This window comes from Abramis brama, assembly GCF_963993115.1.
Source record: "Abramis brama genome assembly, chromosome: 2".
In the NCBI taxonomy this organism is placed as follows: Eukaryota; Metazoa; Chordata; class Actinopteri; order Cypriniformes; family Leuciscidae; genus Abramis; species Abramis brama.
In genome coordinates, this window is record NC_139964.1 from 51,655,365 (window position 1) to 51,674,150 (window position 18,786).

Consider the following 18,786-nt stretch of genomic DNA (forward strand, 5'->3'; position numbering starts at 1 on the left):
TTTCAGTTAAAACAGTTCAAACATGCATGTCTGAGACTAGGCTTAAGCGATTGATAGTGTTTCTTGAGTAAAGAAAATGCTGTACTTTTTTAACCAATTCTTTATTTATCCTTGCATTGCAAACAAGCAGAGATGGTCCAAACTGCATGCAACACTTCATACACGATAGAGCCGGGGTAGAGTTATGAGGTTTTACTGACAGTTTGAGGATCCAGTGGAGTTACAAGGTTTAGTCACAAGCTCTTTTTAATACTTTTCACTGGTTAAATATTTGCAAAACCCACAAACATATATAAAGGCTGACCAATAGAAATTATTTATGAAAAAAACAAAAAACAAAACAAATATGGAGATATGAGGTTTCCTCCCAACAGCGACAATATGCTGCTGCTTCTTGATGAGTGTGGTACTCTATTTGTCATAGGACCACCAAAGGGCTTTTCACAATGCGCTTAATCCTGGGCTATCGTTGTTCTAAACATCGCTTTAACCCATGTAGAGGAACGTTTCACACGTGTAATTAAGAAGCAAGGTTAGCACCGATTTTTACCCAGAGTTATGAAACTCTGCTCCGGAACAGGGTTTGCACAGCTTTTGCAGTGTTAACTTGGCATTGCGGTGCCAAACGTGTACAGTGTGAAATAAAACAGAATTTTACTAGATGCTTATTAACAGACATTTTTACATGCTTTGGACAGTCACACACATTCTGTATGTTATACAAACAGTGTAGTTTCAGTGTTTGGGAGGGAGGGGGTGTCAAATGGTGACAGAAAACGCATAAATTGTAGTTAAGAAGAGTTTTATTCTTACCTTTATAGTCCAAAAAGTCCATTCATGGAAAACTTGATAGTAATGCTAGAACCTTTATGTACAACCTTTAAGTTGCATGCCTCTCTCATCCAAACAATGACACTGACACTATGCTAATTAGAATCTTAGCCCAGGGTTTAGGAATGTACAGTGTGAAACACCAACTTATGAATACCAAGTATTAATTGTTAACCCAGGTAAATTATGAGTAGTGTGAAATGTGAAGCAAGATAACCCAGGATTTCGTTTACCCAGGGTTTAGAATTAACCAGTGTTAACTAGTATGAAGTATGAAAAGCCCTAAATTGTCCCATTTAATACTGAAACAGGTTCAAAAATACAAATGAAATTATTTACAAACTATTTAATGTGTTCTGCAGACACTTTTATTTAAACCGACTTGCAATAAAGGAACATAATTTGTCACAGAGCCAGCAATATTTAATGCCAGGTAAAATGCTGTGTTTATTAGAAAGATTAATTAGGAAACAAGCTAGTACAGAGAAAAGAAGAGGACTTTTCCGTGCCTTGATTTAAGGTTGTCGAGTGGTTAAGTGCTTGTGGAAGAGGTGTTTCTTCAGCAGTTTTTTGAAAGTTGCGATGGTCTCGGCAAATCTCGGCTGGCATCCTATTCCAACAGAGAGGAGTGGAGAGGGTGAAGATTTAGGAAAGTGGTTTTGTCCCTCTTTGTGAATGAACATGAAGGCTCCGCCTATTCAGTGACCATAACTTGTAGGAGTGTGTTGAGGCAGGGTGTGCGGTTCCAGTGGAAGTTCTGAAAGCCCTAAATTTGATTCAGTCAGAAAATATGAGCCAGCGCAGTGAGATCAGGAGAGGTGCAATGTGGGTCCTTTTTGGCTGATTGAAGACCAGACGTGCTGCTGTTCTGGATCATCTGCTGAGGCTTAGTCGCGCTGGCTGGAAGGCCGACCAATTGAGCATTGCAGTAGTCCAGTCTTAAAATGATAAGAGGAAGGGTATGATTTTCAGGGTATGACAGGAAGGGTATGATTTTCCTGATGTTGTAAAACATGAACCTACACAACTGATCCGTTGTTGAAATGTGGATGTAACCCTCTGTTGGTCATCAAACGCTACCTAGTGTTGTAGACCCCATACTCTTAAAATATATTCAAAGGACCTATTATCACATCATAAAAGCATGGTTGCAATTTAAATATTCAAATTTATCGATTTCATTAAACCTTTTATGCTTCAAACATTATTAAATGTTAAAACATTATGCATTGCATAGGACTGGATGAAGAGAATAAATGTTGAAATTAAGTGTTATTTTATGTGTTTTTAGTAAAGGGAAAGACCTTTTAGTGTTTAATGCAATTATATTCGACATTTAAAAGAGTTTCTGTTGAAGTTTTTATGGTTATCATTGTGCTTAAGTTAGGGTGTGGGTAGCTCCATGAAGGTTAACACTACTTTGACCATATGAGCAATGACCATGACTGTGCTAATGCCAGTGCCAAGTAATATCTTACTTGCTTTCAAATTTAAATAAGTTACATTTAGTATGTGCTATGTTAGCTGTTAATTTAAACTGAAGTAGATAAGATTGATTAGTTCCAGGGCCACCACTCAATTATGTTGGAATTAGTTGGAACCATTTTTTATTTTATTTTTTTGAGTAATCAATTTAAAAACGTGTGTTTATGTCGCAAAGTAAGTTCCTCTAACTCTGTGTAGTTTGTTGGTTGAACATTATTTCACTAGATTCTTTTAAAAAAGATTGATGCAAAAAAAAAATTAAGCCAAAACTAAATGTATTTTTAGTGTACAGTTAAACAGTGATGATCAACTGATGGGTTTGCAGGGATTCCAAGCAGCTCTATCTTCACAAGGTTGAGCTGGAGAAGATGCTCCTTCGTCCAAGCCGAAGCAGAGATACAAGCTTAGATAGTGGTGTCATCAGGTTGAAACGACAGATAGAGCTGTGTATCCTCTGCATAGTAGTGGTAGGAAGCAATGTGCCTTTATGAACGTGCCCACTGAGGTTGTGTGTATGGAGAAAAGAAGAGAACCGTGCACTGAACCTTGAAGCACCCCAGTGATTAGCTGATGTGACTCAGACACCCCTCCTCTCCATGAATTCTTGAAAGATCTGCCTGTGAGGTAAGACTGAAGTATCCAAAGTACCGTACCTTGGATGCACAAGTCAGAAAGAGTGGACAGTAGTACCTTGGGGGTTTACATTGTCAATTGCACCCTTATTTACTCAACCGAAATGTAATAAAAATTAATGCTAATGAGATTTTCTCTTTCATTTGGTCTCATTCACTAAACATTGTGTATGCTATTCATATTTATACGCACATTTGAACTTCTCACAAAAACGTTCTGCCTAATTCACACACATGTGCGTGCGCACATTAATTGATCTTAACCTTGTTCTATGTGTGATGAATCCGGAGTGTTCTAAATGAGCGACCGCGTGCCTGAAACACACAAAAACAAGACCCATATCTATGTTTAAAAATTCATCTTTACTGTTTATAAGGTAACCAAGAGTATGTGATTTTTGTGTAGAAGTGGTTTTAGTTGTTCCTACATTTTTTCTTAAATTTAGAATACATTGTAGAACTAAACCTATTGATGAATTATGATTTGTTCATGAAAATGTTTGTATGCAGATTTCACGCATAAATTTGTGCATACGTATGCTTAGTGAATGAGACCCACTGTCCTAATAAAAAGCAAAAATCTCATAAAAAAAAAAAAAAACATGCTAAACTCGCTCTGTCGTTCATACACAAATACACTGACAGGTTTTCTTATTCATGTGCACACACACACATATAACCATGACATTAATCAAAACACTGCTGAAATTGTATAGCTGCAACAATCACTCAAAACCATGAGCTCATGCACACACACACACAAGGTTTACAGACAGGGTTTAAAATTAACATTCACCAAATGCAACTAAAAATTGGTTTTGACGAATAAATGACAGCCAGTTGGCCTTTAACTTTTCTAGGACCTGCAGAATAATGCATGATTATTTCTATTTAAGCTATGATCAGTGACTGTGAGAGACCAATATTTACTGGAATACTTTTTTTATTGTCATAATAACCCCAGAACTTAATGTAATTTAACTTAATGCGTTCATGTAGAAACAAATTTATGACATTAGCCACCACAAGAACAATACAAAGAACAAAATCTAAATCTTCAGGATCTCAGTTTTTTTGTGAGTGGTGAAATTTCAAGAGGAGATGCTGTGAGTGACACTATGGACCCACAGGGAAACAACTGTTGTTGTTTTTTCACTGAGGAAACCAATTTTAAGCAGGGGTGACATGCACATGGTCATTCTGAGAGTGCAGTCCTTGCCAGGTCAGATAAGACATGACTTAACAGCCTAGCAGTTATTTCTATCAATTGCAACTTAACTTGATAGCCACCTGCTTTTTATTAGGGCCCAAGCCCTGAAAGGGCGAAGGCCCTATTGTTTTCGTAAGGATTTTATTTTTTTTGCCACTTTTGGGGCCCTTAACATGCTCAAAAACTCTTGAAATTTTGCACACATGTCAGAAACTGCGGCCATCAGGGCCGGACTGAAGCTGGTACCGGGGCGTGGCAGGGGGGCTCGACAGCGCCCCCTGGAATGGGGTCCGAAAATTTGGTCCATAAATCAAACACGCATGCATGTAATAATATGAAACTCGTGTATAGTACACAAGTACTCGTGAAACTTGAATATATAGAATATATATTCTTGCGAACAGATTTTTGATATCTCGAACGGTTTGGCCGTGGCGAGGAAACGAATTTATGGCGAATAATGGGACACAGGAAGTGTGTTATAACTTCTGCATACATTATCTGATCCTGCTGAAACTTCAGCAATGTGTTCGTTGTAAGAGGCCGATCACATGGATGTGACATTTGTGAGTCAAAGTTATAGCGCCACCAACTGGCAACAGGAAGTGTGTCACTTTCAAAATGCTTTGAAATCACCCTCTTATTTTTACCCGATTTGCTTCAAACTTTATGTGTATAATGTAAACACATGGCAGATGTAGACCTGTGAAAGGATTATTGATATCTTAGATACTGTTGCCGTGGCAACGCATCAAACTTTAATATTCTTTTCGGATGCTTTTGAGACTCTTCACATGCTTGAAAATGCATGAAACTCGACAGACTCGAGTCTCTTTTGAGTTTAATTCTTGTTTTTCAAGGTTTCAGGGGCTTTTGGGGCCCTTAACGTGCTCGAAAATTCTTGAAACTTTGCACACAGGTCAGAACCTGCAGCCATGAGGGCCAGGCTGAAGCTGGTACCCGGGCGTGGCAGGGGGGCTCAACAGCGCCCCCTTGAATGGGGTCCGAAAACTTGGTCCATAGATCAAACTAGCTTGCATGAATTAATATGAAACTCGGTACACATATAGATCTCATCGGGCCAAACAACTTTCGCACACTTAAGTTATACGCCAGCCCAACAGGAAGTCAGCTATTATGGGTTGTTTGAAGAACGCTTGCTGTGGAATTTGAAACACTCCTCCTAGAGAATTAATTCAATCCCCATCAAACTCGGTGTGCATAAAGTCAAGACATTGAGGATGTTAAATTGCAGACGGATTTTCGATATCTCGAACGGTTTGGTCGTGGCGAGGAAACAAATTTATGGCGAGAAAAGAGAAACACGAAGTGTTATAACTTCTGCACACATTAACTGATCTTGATGAAACTTCAGCAGTGTGTTCGTGGTAAGAGGCCGATCAGATGGATGTAACTATTGTGAGTCAAAGTTATAGCGCCACCAACTGGCAGCAGGAAGTGTGTCACTTTCAAAATGCTTTTGACAAAAGTGGGGGGGTTAGTTTTACCAACAATTACAAAAATCAGTACGTTTATTGGTCTCATCGAGCCGGACAACTTTCTAATTTACAGTCATTAGCTCCGACCAACAGGAAGTCAGATATTTTGGTTTGAATGTGGGTTTCTTTGCAAAATCAGCCTCTGAATTTTATTCCCACCAAACTTTTTCAACTTGATGAAAATACATTAAAGATGCTAAATTGTGAACGGATAATACATATCTCAAACGGTTTTGCTATGGCGAGGGATTAAAGTAATCCAAATTCCAAAAATGGAAACACTAAAAGCCTCATATCTTCTAAAAATGTAATTATACACCATTTATTTCTATATAAAATTATACAAATATCAGAACTAAACCCATTTTATTATTTTTTTCTTTCAATTTAATAATTGTTTAAGTTTAAAAACAGCCAGAATGTTTTTTTTAGTCCAAAAAATAAATAAATTATGTCATTCATAGTGCTATACTGCCCTCTTGTGTTCAAAGTCAGGTTGGCCTATTGTATCTATATATATATCTATATTTTTATTTATTTATTGTTACATATATATATATATATATATATATATATATATATATATATATATAATGTATATATATATATATTTTTTTGTTACATATATATATATATATATATATATATATATATATATATATATATATATATATATATTTATATTTATATTTATATATACAGTGAGGAAAATAAGTATTTGAACACCCTACTATTTTGCAAGTTCTCCCACTTAGAAATCATGAAGGGGTCTGAAATTGTCATCGTAGGTGCATGTCCACTGTGAGAGACATAATCTAAAAAAAAAAAAAAATCCAGAAATCACAATGTATGATTTTTTAACTATTTATTTGTATGATACAGCTGCAAATAAGTATTTGAACACCTGAGAAAATCAGTGTTAATATTTGGTACAGTAGCCTTTGTTTGCAATTACAGAGGTCAAACGTTTCCTGTAGTTTTTCACCAGGTTTGCACACACTGCAGGAGGGATTTTGGCCCACTCCTCCACACAGATCTTCTCTAGATCAGTCAGGTTTCTGGGCTGTCGCTGAGAAACATTGAGTTTGAGCTCCCTTCAAAGATTCTCTATTGGGTTTAGGTCTGGAGACTGGCTAGGCCACGCCAGAACCTTGATATGCTTCTTACAGAGCCACTCCTTGGTTATCCTGGCTGTGTGCTTCGGGTCATTGTCATGTTGGAAGACCCAGCCTCGACCCATCTTCAATGCTCTAACTGAGGGAAGGAGGTTGTTCCCCAAAATCTCGCAATACATGGCCCCGGTCATCCTCTCCTTAATACAGTGCAGTCGCCCTGTCCCATGTGCAGAAAAACACCCCCAAAGCATGATGCTACCACCCCCATGCTTCACAGTAGGGATGGTGTTCTTGGGATGGTACTCATCATTCTTCTTCCTCCAAACACGTTTAGTGGAATTATGACCAAAAAGTTCTATTTTGGTCTCATCTGACCACATGACTTTCTCCCATGACTCCTCTGGATCATCCAAATGGTCATTGGCAAACTTAAGACGGGCCTTGACATGTGCTGGTTTAAGCAGGGGAACCTTCCGTGCCATGCATGATTTCAAACCATGACGTCTTAGTGTATTACCAACAGTAACCTTGGAAATGGTGGTCCCAGCTCTTTTCAGGTCATTGACCAGCTCCTCCCGTGTAGTTCTGGGCTGATTTCTCACCTTTCTTAGGATCATTGAGACCCCACGAGGTGAGATCTTGCATGGAGCCCCAGTCCGAGGGAGATTGACAGTCATGTTTAGCTTCTTCCATTTTCTAATGATTGCTCCAACAGTGGACCTTTTTTCACCAAGCTGCTTGGCAATTTCCCCGTAGCCCTTTCCAGCCTTGTGGAGGTGTACAATTTTGTCTCTAGTGTCTTTGGACAGCTCTTTGGTCTTGGCCATGTTAGTAGTTGGATTCTTACTGATTGTATGGGGTGGACAGGTGTCTTTATGCAGCTAACGACCTCAAACAGGTGCATCTAATTTAGGAGTGGAGGTGGACATTTTAAAGGCAGACTAACAGGTCTTTGAGGGTCAGAATTCTAGCTGATAGACAGATGTTCAAATACTTATTTGCAGCTGTATCATACAAATAAATAGTTAAAAAATCATATATTGTGATTTCTGGATTTTTTTTTATTTAGATTATGTCTCTCACAGTGGACATGCACCTACAATGACAATTTCAGACCCCTACATGATTTCCAAGTGGGAGAACTTGCAAAATAGCAGGGTGTTCAAATACTTCCTCACTGTATATATATATACTGTATAAAATATAGCTGCGAGCAGCGATGGAGGGCCCAAGCCGGTGACACCGCCACCCCGGTGGCTTTAGTGTAACTAAAGGCACCAGGGTGGTGGTGCCACCGGCTTGGGCCCGCAATCGCTGCTCGCAGCTATATTTTTATATATATATATATATATATATATATATATATATATATATATATATATATTTTTTTTTTTTTATTTATTTTTTTTTTTTCAAAATCCACTTTGCTCATGAGTTTGCTAAAGTTGCATATGCAAAAGTTGTATGGGACAATTTTATGGTACTTTATTTTATTCTTTTGTGGGCATTTTTAAAGCTTGAAAGCTTCAGTTCCTGGTCACTGTAATAAGCAATCAGTACTGTCTTCAGTACCGTCTTCATACTTTTTTCCTATATTTCCAGTCATGCAGGTTTGGAGTGACATGAGGTTGAGTAAATGTTGACAGCATTTTCATTTTTTTATCAACTGTTCCTCTAATTTTTACAGTTCGCAGTTACAGAGAAAGACAGTGAAAGAATAGAGGGGAAGAAAGTGAGGGAGCCGGTGGCAAAGATTTGAAACGTAATAAGGGGGGACATGAGAACAGCTGGAAGAACAATACTAAGGAGGAGACAGAATTAACGGAACATTACCAGAGACAGAAAGAGTGAAACAGAGAGTGGAAAAGAGAGGATGAAATAGAGAGGAATAGAATAAATGAAAGAAAACAAAAATATAAAAATGAGAGAAATCGAGGCGGGGGGATGGTGCTCAGGGATCCATGCTAACCGCTCTATTCTGCTCCAGTGCTTTCACACAGTGCAAAGGGGGAAATTTATCGTTCCTGGCAAACAATTTATCCGCCATTCCACCACTCAAGGCCAGTTCACATGCATCTCGTTTGAGAAAAATAGCTCTCCATGGGATTGCCCTCTAGCCTGTCTTCCCCCCCCCTCTCTCTGTGTATTTCATCACTTTTTGTATGTGTGTGTGCTTTTTTTGTTGTTGCATCTGATCATCTGCCTTACTTGTTTGGCCTTGATGTTTTACCAGGTTGTTTTAGAGGGTTTCATTAAAGGATAAGCAACATCAAAAACTCCTAAAAAGATAACTATTAGCATTTCCATTCAAGGCAAGGCAAGTTTATTTACAGTGAGGAAAATAAGTATTTGAACACCCTGCTATTTTGCAAGTTATCCCACTTGGAAATCATGGAGGGGTCTGAAATTGTCATCGTAGGTGCATGTCCACTGTGAGAGACATAATCTAAAAAAAAAATCCAGAAATCACAATATGTTTTTTTAACTATTTATTTGTATGATACAGCTGCAAATAAGTATTTGAACACCTGTCTATCAGCTGGAATTCTGACCCTCAAAGACCTGTTAGTCTGCCTTTAAAATGTCCACCTCCACTCCATTTATTATCCTAAATTAGATGCACCTGTTTGAGGTCGTTAGCTGCATAAAGACACCTTTCCACCCCATACAATCAGTAAGAATCCAACTACTAACATGGCCAAGACCAAAGAGCTGTCCAAAGACACTAGAGACAAAATTGTACACCTCCACAAGGCTGGAAAGGGCTACGGGGAAATTGCCAAGCAGCTTGGTGAAAAAAGGTCCACTGTTGGAGCAATCATTAGAAAATTGTAGAAGCTAAACATGACTGTCCATCTCCCTCGGACTGGGGCTCCATGCAAGATCTCACCTCATGGGGTCTCAATGATCCTAAGAAAGGTGAGAAATCAGCCCAGAACTACACGGGAGGAGCTGGTCAATGACCTGAAAAGAGCTGGGACCACCGTTTCCAAGGTTACTGTTGGTAATACACTAACACGTCATGGTTTGAAATCATGCATGGCACAGAAGGTTCCCCTGCTTAAACCAGCACATGTCAAGGCCCGTCTTAAGTTTGCCAATGACCATTTGGATGATCCAGAGGAGTCATGGGAGAAAGTCATGTGGTCAGATGAGACCAAAATAAAACATTTTTGTCATAATTCCACTAAACGTGTTTGGAGGAAGAAGAATGATGAGTACCATCCCAAGAACACCATCCCTACTGTGAAGCATGGGGGTGGTAGCATCATGCTTTGGGGGTGTTTTTCTGCACATGGGACAGGGCGACTGCACTGTATTAAGGAGAGGATGACCGGGGCCATGTATTGCGAGATTTTGGGGAACAACCTCCTTCCCTCAGTTAGAGCATTGAAGATGGGTCGAGGCTGGGTCTTCCAACATGACAATGACCCGAAGCACACAGCCAGGATAACCAAGGAGTGGCTCTGTAAGAAGCATATCAAGGTTCTGGCGTGGCCTAGCCAGTCTCCAGACCTAAACCCAATAGAGAATCTTTGGAGGGAGCTCAAACTCCGTGTTTCTCAGCGACAGCCCAGAAACCTGACTGATCTAGAGAAGATCTGTGTGGAGGAGTGGGCCAAAATCCCTCCTGCAGTGTGTGCAAACCTGGTGAAAAACTACAGGAAACGTTTGACCTCTGTAATTGCAAACAAAGGCTACTGTACCAAATATTAACATTGATTTTCTCAGGTGTTCAAATACTTATTTGCAGCTGTATCATACAAATAAATAGTTAAAAAATCATACATTGTGATTTCTGGATTTTTTTTTTGGATTATGTCTCTCACAGTGGACATGCACCTACGATGACAATTTCAGACCCCTCCATGATTTCTAAGTGGGAGAACTTGCAAAATAGCAGGGTGTTCAAATACTTATTTTCCTCACTGTATATAGCACATTTCATACACTATGGCAATTCAAAGTGCTTTACATAGAAAGGAATTAAAATATCACACTATGGCAATTCATCTCAATGGTAGTTGATTGGCTTGTGCTGGATCCCTAAGAAGCTGGCAGTCTTTGCTCATTTGCACTTAGTTCTGCTGTCAAATAGTTTGGAGCAAATCACCTGAGCCATAAATGGCATGTACTGTAACTATTCACTCTGAAAGCCAGAGGAAAATTACTTTATTACAATGTTGATTGGCTGATGCATCTCGAGAATGTGCACAGTTCCGAACAAATCACTAGTGTTATCATTGGCTGGGATGTGAAAGACACCAGACGGAAAAATCTAAATCCATTTCAGGCATTTAAGAGCATTCTATAACAAAATTTGGCACTGGTAAAACATTAACTGTAATATTATGAAATTGGACTTGTTGAGTCTGCCTAACCTTTTGCAATGCTTGATCAAACAAAAACTAAAATACTAAAATAACACTGGTATAGACTAAGCTAACATAATAATCGACTAGCAGTGTGATGTAAGTTAAATAAGTAATACAATTTTTTTTATTTCACTGTCTATAGTTTCAGTTTATTAACAATTTGAAAGACATAACATAGTTCTGACGACATACAACAAAGTGATTTTGTACGATTTTTAATCAGACACTCAACAGAATGCCAATTAAAAGTTCTTTGAGCCAATAGAATCACTTTGGGATCCTACACTGAAAAACAAATGTTTTGTCTGTTCAACTCCATGTGGTAACATCTAAAATAACTTGTTTTGTTGAAATGAAATTATTTAAGATTACTGATTATAACTGAATTCAACCAACCTGAAAAAAACCCCCAAGATTTTACTGAAGCATAACTGTCAGTAGATTTCTGATTAGACCTGATTTCTCCAGCAAGGTAAAATAAGTTTGATATAATCTTTTTTTGATGTATATGTTGAAAGTCCTTTTCCACCCTGATGTAAATACTCTCAAAAATCAATTAATTAAATGAAAGAAATGTTTAAACAATTTAATTTAGTTAATTCAAAATAAATCAGTTTATTTGGGTCAACACAATTTAGTTGGTTTAGGTCAAATTGATTTATTTACTCTAGTATGTTTAACTTAACTTTTAGTCAAACTTATTTTTTTATGTTGATCCAACCAGATTTTTTTTATTAATTTACTGAGGCTTAAGTTTCAGACAAGTAGTGTTGTTCATCATTATATATAATGAACCAATAAGAGAAGATAGGTATCAGTACTGACACAGAACATTGAGCGCCCACAAGCGCTACTCTTCAGCACAATGGTAATCACAAAATTCAATAACAGAAACTCCTCTAAATGTCCAACATAACTGAACATTAAACATTAACATAAACTACCAACATCTTTCTCTTTACTGAAAAACACATAAAATAACCCTATATTAATCCCTAAATTTACTCTCCTAATGCAGTCCCTTGCAAAGCATGTTGGGAACAGATCAACTGCCCAGCTAGTTATGTCAAAAAATTATTCACATAGTTTCAACACAAATTAATTAAGTAAACTTCACTTTTAAATATATTAGGTGGATTGAACACAATGAAATTAAGTTGTGACAAATGTTAAATTGTGTTACCTTAGCTCATTTTAAATAACAAGTACAAGAGTTCAAATTTTTTTTTTGAGTGTATATTCGTTTTATGATGTCAATTGTGATTTTCACTTTGATGCAACATAATGTGTATAATAACGTCAAATCTCAATTTATCTTTGAAGTAAAATTCGCAGATCAGCAAGGAGCCGCCAAACACAAACCTTTTCTTCTTATTTGTCCTTCAGAGCAGATGTCTTGTAGCTGACATGAGTTATACTGCCCTCTATAGGTCTGATGTGGTTTAGTGCGCATGTGTCGAATGTGTCCATCCTGAGCTTTATTGGAAATTGTATATTGGGTCAGTGTAACTCAATTACATTCCCTTGTTTTATTTTTTTCCAAAAACCTGTTTGGATCAGGTTACAACAACAAAATTAGATTTTATAGTTAGATTCAGGTAGAAATATCTCCTTAAAGCAACAACTGCACATTTTCACTTTTTACAGTGTAGATCAGAGCAAACTGTATTGTTTATTAAAATTGCGTCTGTCAGCAAGGGCTAACCATGCTAATCAGCTAAACTTTCTTTTGACCCATTGGCTGTGAAAACATTTTGTAAATTGCTTGTTTTCTCTTTCCATTTTGCCATCTCATGGTTCCAAAATTCCTTTCCACATAACTGCACATTAAACATCAAATAACTTAAAAAATCAGTCATGAAACATGGATTTATGCAACCATACATATCTGATGTATTTTATGTATTTTACATAAGACTTAATCAAGAAATGAATATGCAGAACTTCTTAGATGCTTTTCAGCAGTGAGCTCAAATCCTTTTTTGCATACACAAGCCTTTCAGTAAAAATAAAATAGTGTTTTTATCATTATATTCTTCCTTTTTGATCTTCAATCTCAAATCTTAGCCGAAAGCTAATCTAAATCTCGCAGACAAAATCTCCTAACATTATCCGTTTATTCAAATGAGAAACTTATTCCTCGTCTTATTCTCTCTCCCTCTCTCCATTCATCCTCCTTTAAGGCTTTCTGTATGCTGTGAGCTGTTCTTGTTAAATGAATGTGTACACTAAAGAGCGAAGAATATGTGGGAAATTGCTTTTTTTAGAGACTGAATGCAGATATTGTTATATTTAGGTGAAAAAAGATGCTCTCTAAATCTTTTTAAAACAGAATACCAGAAGAACGATCCAAACGACTTGTCTGGTTTGAATAGAGCATGTTTATAGATTACGCTTGTGTGTTTCAGTGCTAGTTTTCTGTGAAGACTAGATTCAGCTAATTAGGTTAGCACAGTGTGAGCACCCCTGCAGCCTGTGTGTGTGTGTGTGTGTGTGTGTGTGTGTGTGTCTGCTTTGAAGGCACCATATCTGCTGTGCAGTGCTTGAAGTGCTTTATATAACTGGGCCGTTCTGTTTCTTATGGATCTTTCTCTCTTTCTCTCTCTCTCTCTCTCTCTCTCTCTCTCTCTCTCTCTCTCTCTCTCTCTCACACTCTCACACACACACACACACACACACACACACACACACACACACACACACACACACACACACACCATATCCCTCTGATCATTACCCTGGGGAGTGTGAGTTTATTACTTCAGGTTTTCTTTGTGTTTTCTCTGCAAGTATCTCACTTTCCACCTGAAAATATCCTTTGTTATATGTCAGACCAGAAAGAAAAGTGTCAAACAGGTAATCCATGGTGCGTTCAGCTCTAAGACAGGTCTGAGGAGGGTAAAAGCACTCCAAATCTGTCACAAGCTCATTGATTCAGTCATAGATGAGGGTATACAATATGTTACATCTCATCCGAAAACTACTGAGGAAATTTGCACCATCTGACTTGCATAATTAGAACTCATTTCAGGAACATAATTTTGATTATTGGATTTTGACTATTAGAGAGGTGTAATGTAATGTAGTTTGTAAATAAATTAATGTAATGATGACATAAAAGTAGCATCTGTTAAATGAGATCAGAAGGGTGTTAAATTTTGCCTTTAATAAGGATTTGATCTAGTTTAAGATGCAACAGAAATCTGTATTTCATAAAACGCACACTTGTGCACATACAGAGCTGTATTTTTTTTACTTTATATTACAAACCTGGGCAGAAAATTACATAAACCTCCTGTAGCTTGGCCTAGAGACCACCTGCAGATACGAGGGAAATGATTTTAATAATGCTCGCACACACACACATGCACACAGATTCAGATGTGATTTAAAGATGTATAACTTCATCACACGCCTGTTGTATAACTCATCGCTCCTCTAGGGAACTGTAGACTTCACACGCTGATGTGATATACCGCACTCGCACATGCAGACACATACTTTCATGTCTCAGAGTGAATTTATAAAGCTCTTTGGCCAGCCAAAGGTGTCTTTCATCTTTACTCAATAAATAAACATTGTTTGAAATGCAGTGTCTTAAGCGCATACTGGACAATCAATAAACTGATTTATAGATGGTCTTTGATAGATTTATGAGTTTCTACAGAAACACTGATTTGTGAATGCAGACATGTTTTTCCTTTTTCATGTAATTTAAAAAAAAACATACATCTTTAAATCCCAAGGCTGTCTGCATGTTTCGATGGGGAAATTACTTTAATTCTTCAAAAATATTTTTCTACAGATGTGTTAAAAAATTTATACAACACATTTGCATATTTGATGTAAATAACATGTGAATTTCTATTCCTCACATTAACCTAGTGCAGAAAGTCCTATACTGTGACAGGTGTTACCGACCCTTTGCTAAGCCTCACCCCCTTTGTCACTGTTGCCAGTTCATATCAGAGCCTTTAAAAAAACAGAGTTGCGACACTCCCAAAGATATCCATTGGAATTGAGGAATGTGGAAGTAACGCATGTCGTGGAGCAAGCAATAGTTCAAACAACCAATACTGTAGTTCCAGCATTGAACCCCATTCATTTCAGTGTTTCTCAAGCGCACACACTGGTAAACTTTTTTTTCTTTGACATTTTAACACATTCGTTGAGCTCTCAGGAATCTAGAAAGTAGTGGTATTTTATGAAGCACTTTAATGTTTATCGTTACATAATAGATAGTTAGACTCTAATTGCAGTTAGATAACGTACAATCTTTCTCTCCCTGTAGGAGGTTGAATGAGTTTATGAAGACTGCCCATTCAAGAAATCACTTATCTAGTGCCTCACTGGATATAGTATATAATAAAGAGTTTCGTTTGTAATAAATTGGTTTTGTTAACAGTATTTTAAACTTCTTTCATGGGTTAAATTCAGTATTTGCTTGCATTCATTAATATTCACTTGCTGTGTATACTGTGAGTATAAAAAAACATTAGGATGTGAATAATTAACCTTTTAAATGTAACAGAAAAATCTAAACTTAAAAAATCTAGTGTTTGATCATGTCTAAATATATATTCAAATACAAAACCTTAAAAAAAAGTAAGCAATTATGACCGGCAATACTCTTGAGTTTTGAGAAACTAGACCAGAGCGATATACATGCATATTTATTAAAGAGCCATAGAGGCATCTAATGGTTAACGATAGCATTATATATGAATATTATCTTTCCGGCCACCAGATACCTCTAATTTGCATTAGAACTTTTTCTCTATTTTAACCTTGAATATTAGAAAAAATAATATTATTTTAAATGGTCATTAATGGCTCATAATTATTTGCACAAATATTATTTAGTACCAAAAAGATAAAAAGTTACACTTAAGGAGTTTGGTCACTTTTGACCGCCATGGAGTATGAGTGTAACCCTCGAAGGAATACCTGAACTCAAGAAAAGCATATTAATGTTGTTTTTTAATCTCTCCCCAGAAGAAAATGCTACTGACAGCGTATATTCAATGCATAATCAATGCATATTATGCATTAATATTTACAAGGAATTGCTGCAAATATAGTGAAACTGCTGTCTATCCTGCTTAAACCCATTCAAACTGATTGACAGCACAGAGTTTTTGGAACTATTGGGAGCTCCATGAACCACGTGACCGCGTGGCGGCGAGATTAAAGCATGGCGCAACTTTGTTTTTCAGCGGCTCTGGCTCAAACTAGCCTTATAGAACATCCCATAGGAATTAATTTTTCAGTATAATATGCTTGTATTATTCTTTGTAATCTGTAATGAAGTGTGAGATTGCAAAACATCTTTTGTCTTTCTTTAAAGAAATTGTTAAATTAAAAACTGACTCGAGAAGAGAAAGAAAAGCGCTTATCGCAGTCAACTGAAAAGAGAGAAGCCTCATTTGAAATCGATTACAAATGATAACATTAGCGTAAGTGAACAGAACTGCTTCACACATCTACGGTACTGTGAGCTTTTTAGTAGCTGTCACCTCTAATGTGACCTGAATCCATACGTAAATGAATTAACATTATGTTATTACCATTAATTTACCTTGAAGTAAATGTGGGTGTTCTTACTGATGTGCACTCAAATGTATTCATTTTAAAATGAGGGGTGAGACAGAGTTTAATCCATAGCATGAATCTCTCAATACTATGAAAAGGGTAAAAATACGGTGCATCATCTCTGGGTACCGTGTATCATAATTTTACATAGACTGGCAATGTTTTATCAGTATCTTTTCATATTTTCTATAAAATTCGGTTTCGTGCTTTCTGAAAACACAGGACTTGTAATAGAAAAGAGCTAAACTTACAGTTCCCCTCGTGTCTGATAACAGCAGCATCTTATTATGAACATGTTTATGTTTTGCAGAACTGGAGGTGGCGCGTCTAAGTACAGATGTTAATCTGGCTGATCTAACCTTCCCTCAAACTGGATTATCCGGCAACTCCATTCATCTCTCAGCCAACACACTCAAACAGCAAGGACGCAACGGTAATCTGTCATTGTCCATTTGCCTCTTTTTAATTCACAATCTGACACTTCCCAGACTGACCGCTTCTGTATTTTCTATTCCTCAGGTGAGATCCGTTTGGCTCTGGTTCTCTATAAGAACCTCGGCCAGTACCTGTCTACGGAGAATGCTAGCGTGCGGCTCGGCAGTGAAGCGGCCTATCCAAACTATTCACTTATAGTCAACTCACCTGTTATTACTGCAGCTATTAATAAAGACAGTAACAAGGTGTACCTTTCTGAACCTGTGTTCTTCACTGTCAGACACATACAGGTATTATATACACTTACATTTTTGAGTATTTCTGCCTTCTAGTGATTTCTGTCACTATAATGGAGTGTATGATGTGCATCTCCTTATTCCAGCAGTCGGAAGAGAACTTCAATCCGAACTGCTCCTTTTGGAGTTACTCCAAACGCACCATGACCGGATACTGGTCCACTCAGGACTGCAGACTACTAGGCACCAACCGCACTCACACGTCCTGTTCTTGCACACACCTCACGAACTTTGCCGTGCTCATGGCCCACGTGGAGGTCAAGGTATGTCTGTTACGTTATCAGAACTAATCTCGTCAATGAAATTACTAATGAAAATGTATACTGTATATTAACAAATGATTTCTTGATTTGTTCAGTGACAATGAAAGAAAATTAGACAAAAAGATGGAAAGTAATTAAATGATTTTAATTAGCAAGAAGACACTGCAAGCTATTAACAGGTGAATTTGAAAAAAAGGTACTTGCTAATCAGAATGTATCTTACAGATTAACACATTTTCAAGCACCAATGTTATTTTAGCATTATTTATATACTATTGAAGCATTTATTTATATTTTCCAATTTTCATTTCTTTTATCTAGTTTTAGATAACATTAGTCAACTTTAGTCTTAAACTTTTTTATTTTAGTTAGTTGCCAAGGAAACATTTCAAGTTATTATTTTTTTTAAATTCATCTAAAATTTATATTTTACTTTGCTTTATTTTAGCTTTATTTCAATAAATGGAAAGGGTTTTTTTTTTCATATTTTTTGTTTTAGTTAATATCAACACTGATTTGCTCATTATCATCAGCTGAAATGTTGTTGTCAAAAGAAATATATATCAAAATTAATCAAATGTATATGCCTTGTATAATGGACTAAAATGAAGGAAAATAACATGACAAAATATTGACTACATTTTCATCAAAAGACATCAAATGACTTCATATAACTGAAAACCCATCTTAAATTAATTTAAGGTAACTCTATAAGTTTCCAGATGGTCAAAGCTGGTCATTATTAGCTGGTCCAGACTAGTTAAGTGGTTTCCCAGCAAGACAGGCTATGGCGGAGCAGACGTTGACCTGGTACCATCTTGATCAACCTAGTTTGAGCTGGTGGACCACGATTGCTTTAATGGTGGGGAACTGATTGAGCTGGTTGAGGACTTGGAGCTGTTGGGCAGTGAATGTCATGTTGAGTTTCATCCATTGTAATTTATGTGGCCACAGTAAGCATAAGTTGATTATTAATGGCTGGTGAAGTGGTGGTCATTGAATTTGATGCTGTACTCTTCTAGTAATTCGGTTGCGAATGGAATACTTTACAG

General features: G+C 37.1%; 1 protein-coding gene across 4 annotated transcripts in view; it reads left to right on the top strand.

Moving 5' to 3' along the window:
• Positions 1-18,786, top strand: part of adgrl3.1 (adhesion G protein-coupled receptor L3.1) — a 114,147-nt gene that overhangs the window by 73,583 nt on the left and 21,778 nt on the right. For all 4 annotated transcript variants that reach the window (XM_084096100.1, XM_084096101.1, XM_084096102.1 and 1 more), the window contains exons 12-14: positions 17,051-17,173; positions 17,260-17,465; positions 17,558-17,734. In XM_084096100.1, the coding sequence (XP_083952226.1) occupies positions 17,051-17,173; positions 17,260-17,465; positions 17,558-17,734 (506 nt within the window). The remainder of the gene's footprint in view (positions 1-17,050; positions 17,174-17,259; positions 17,466-17,557; positions 17,735-18,786) is intronic.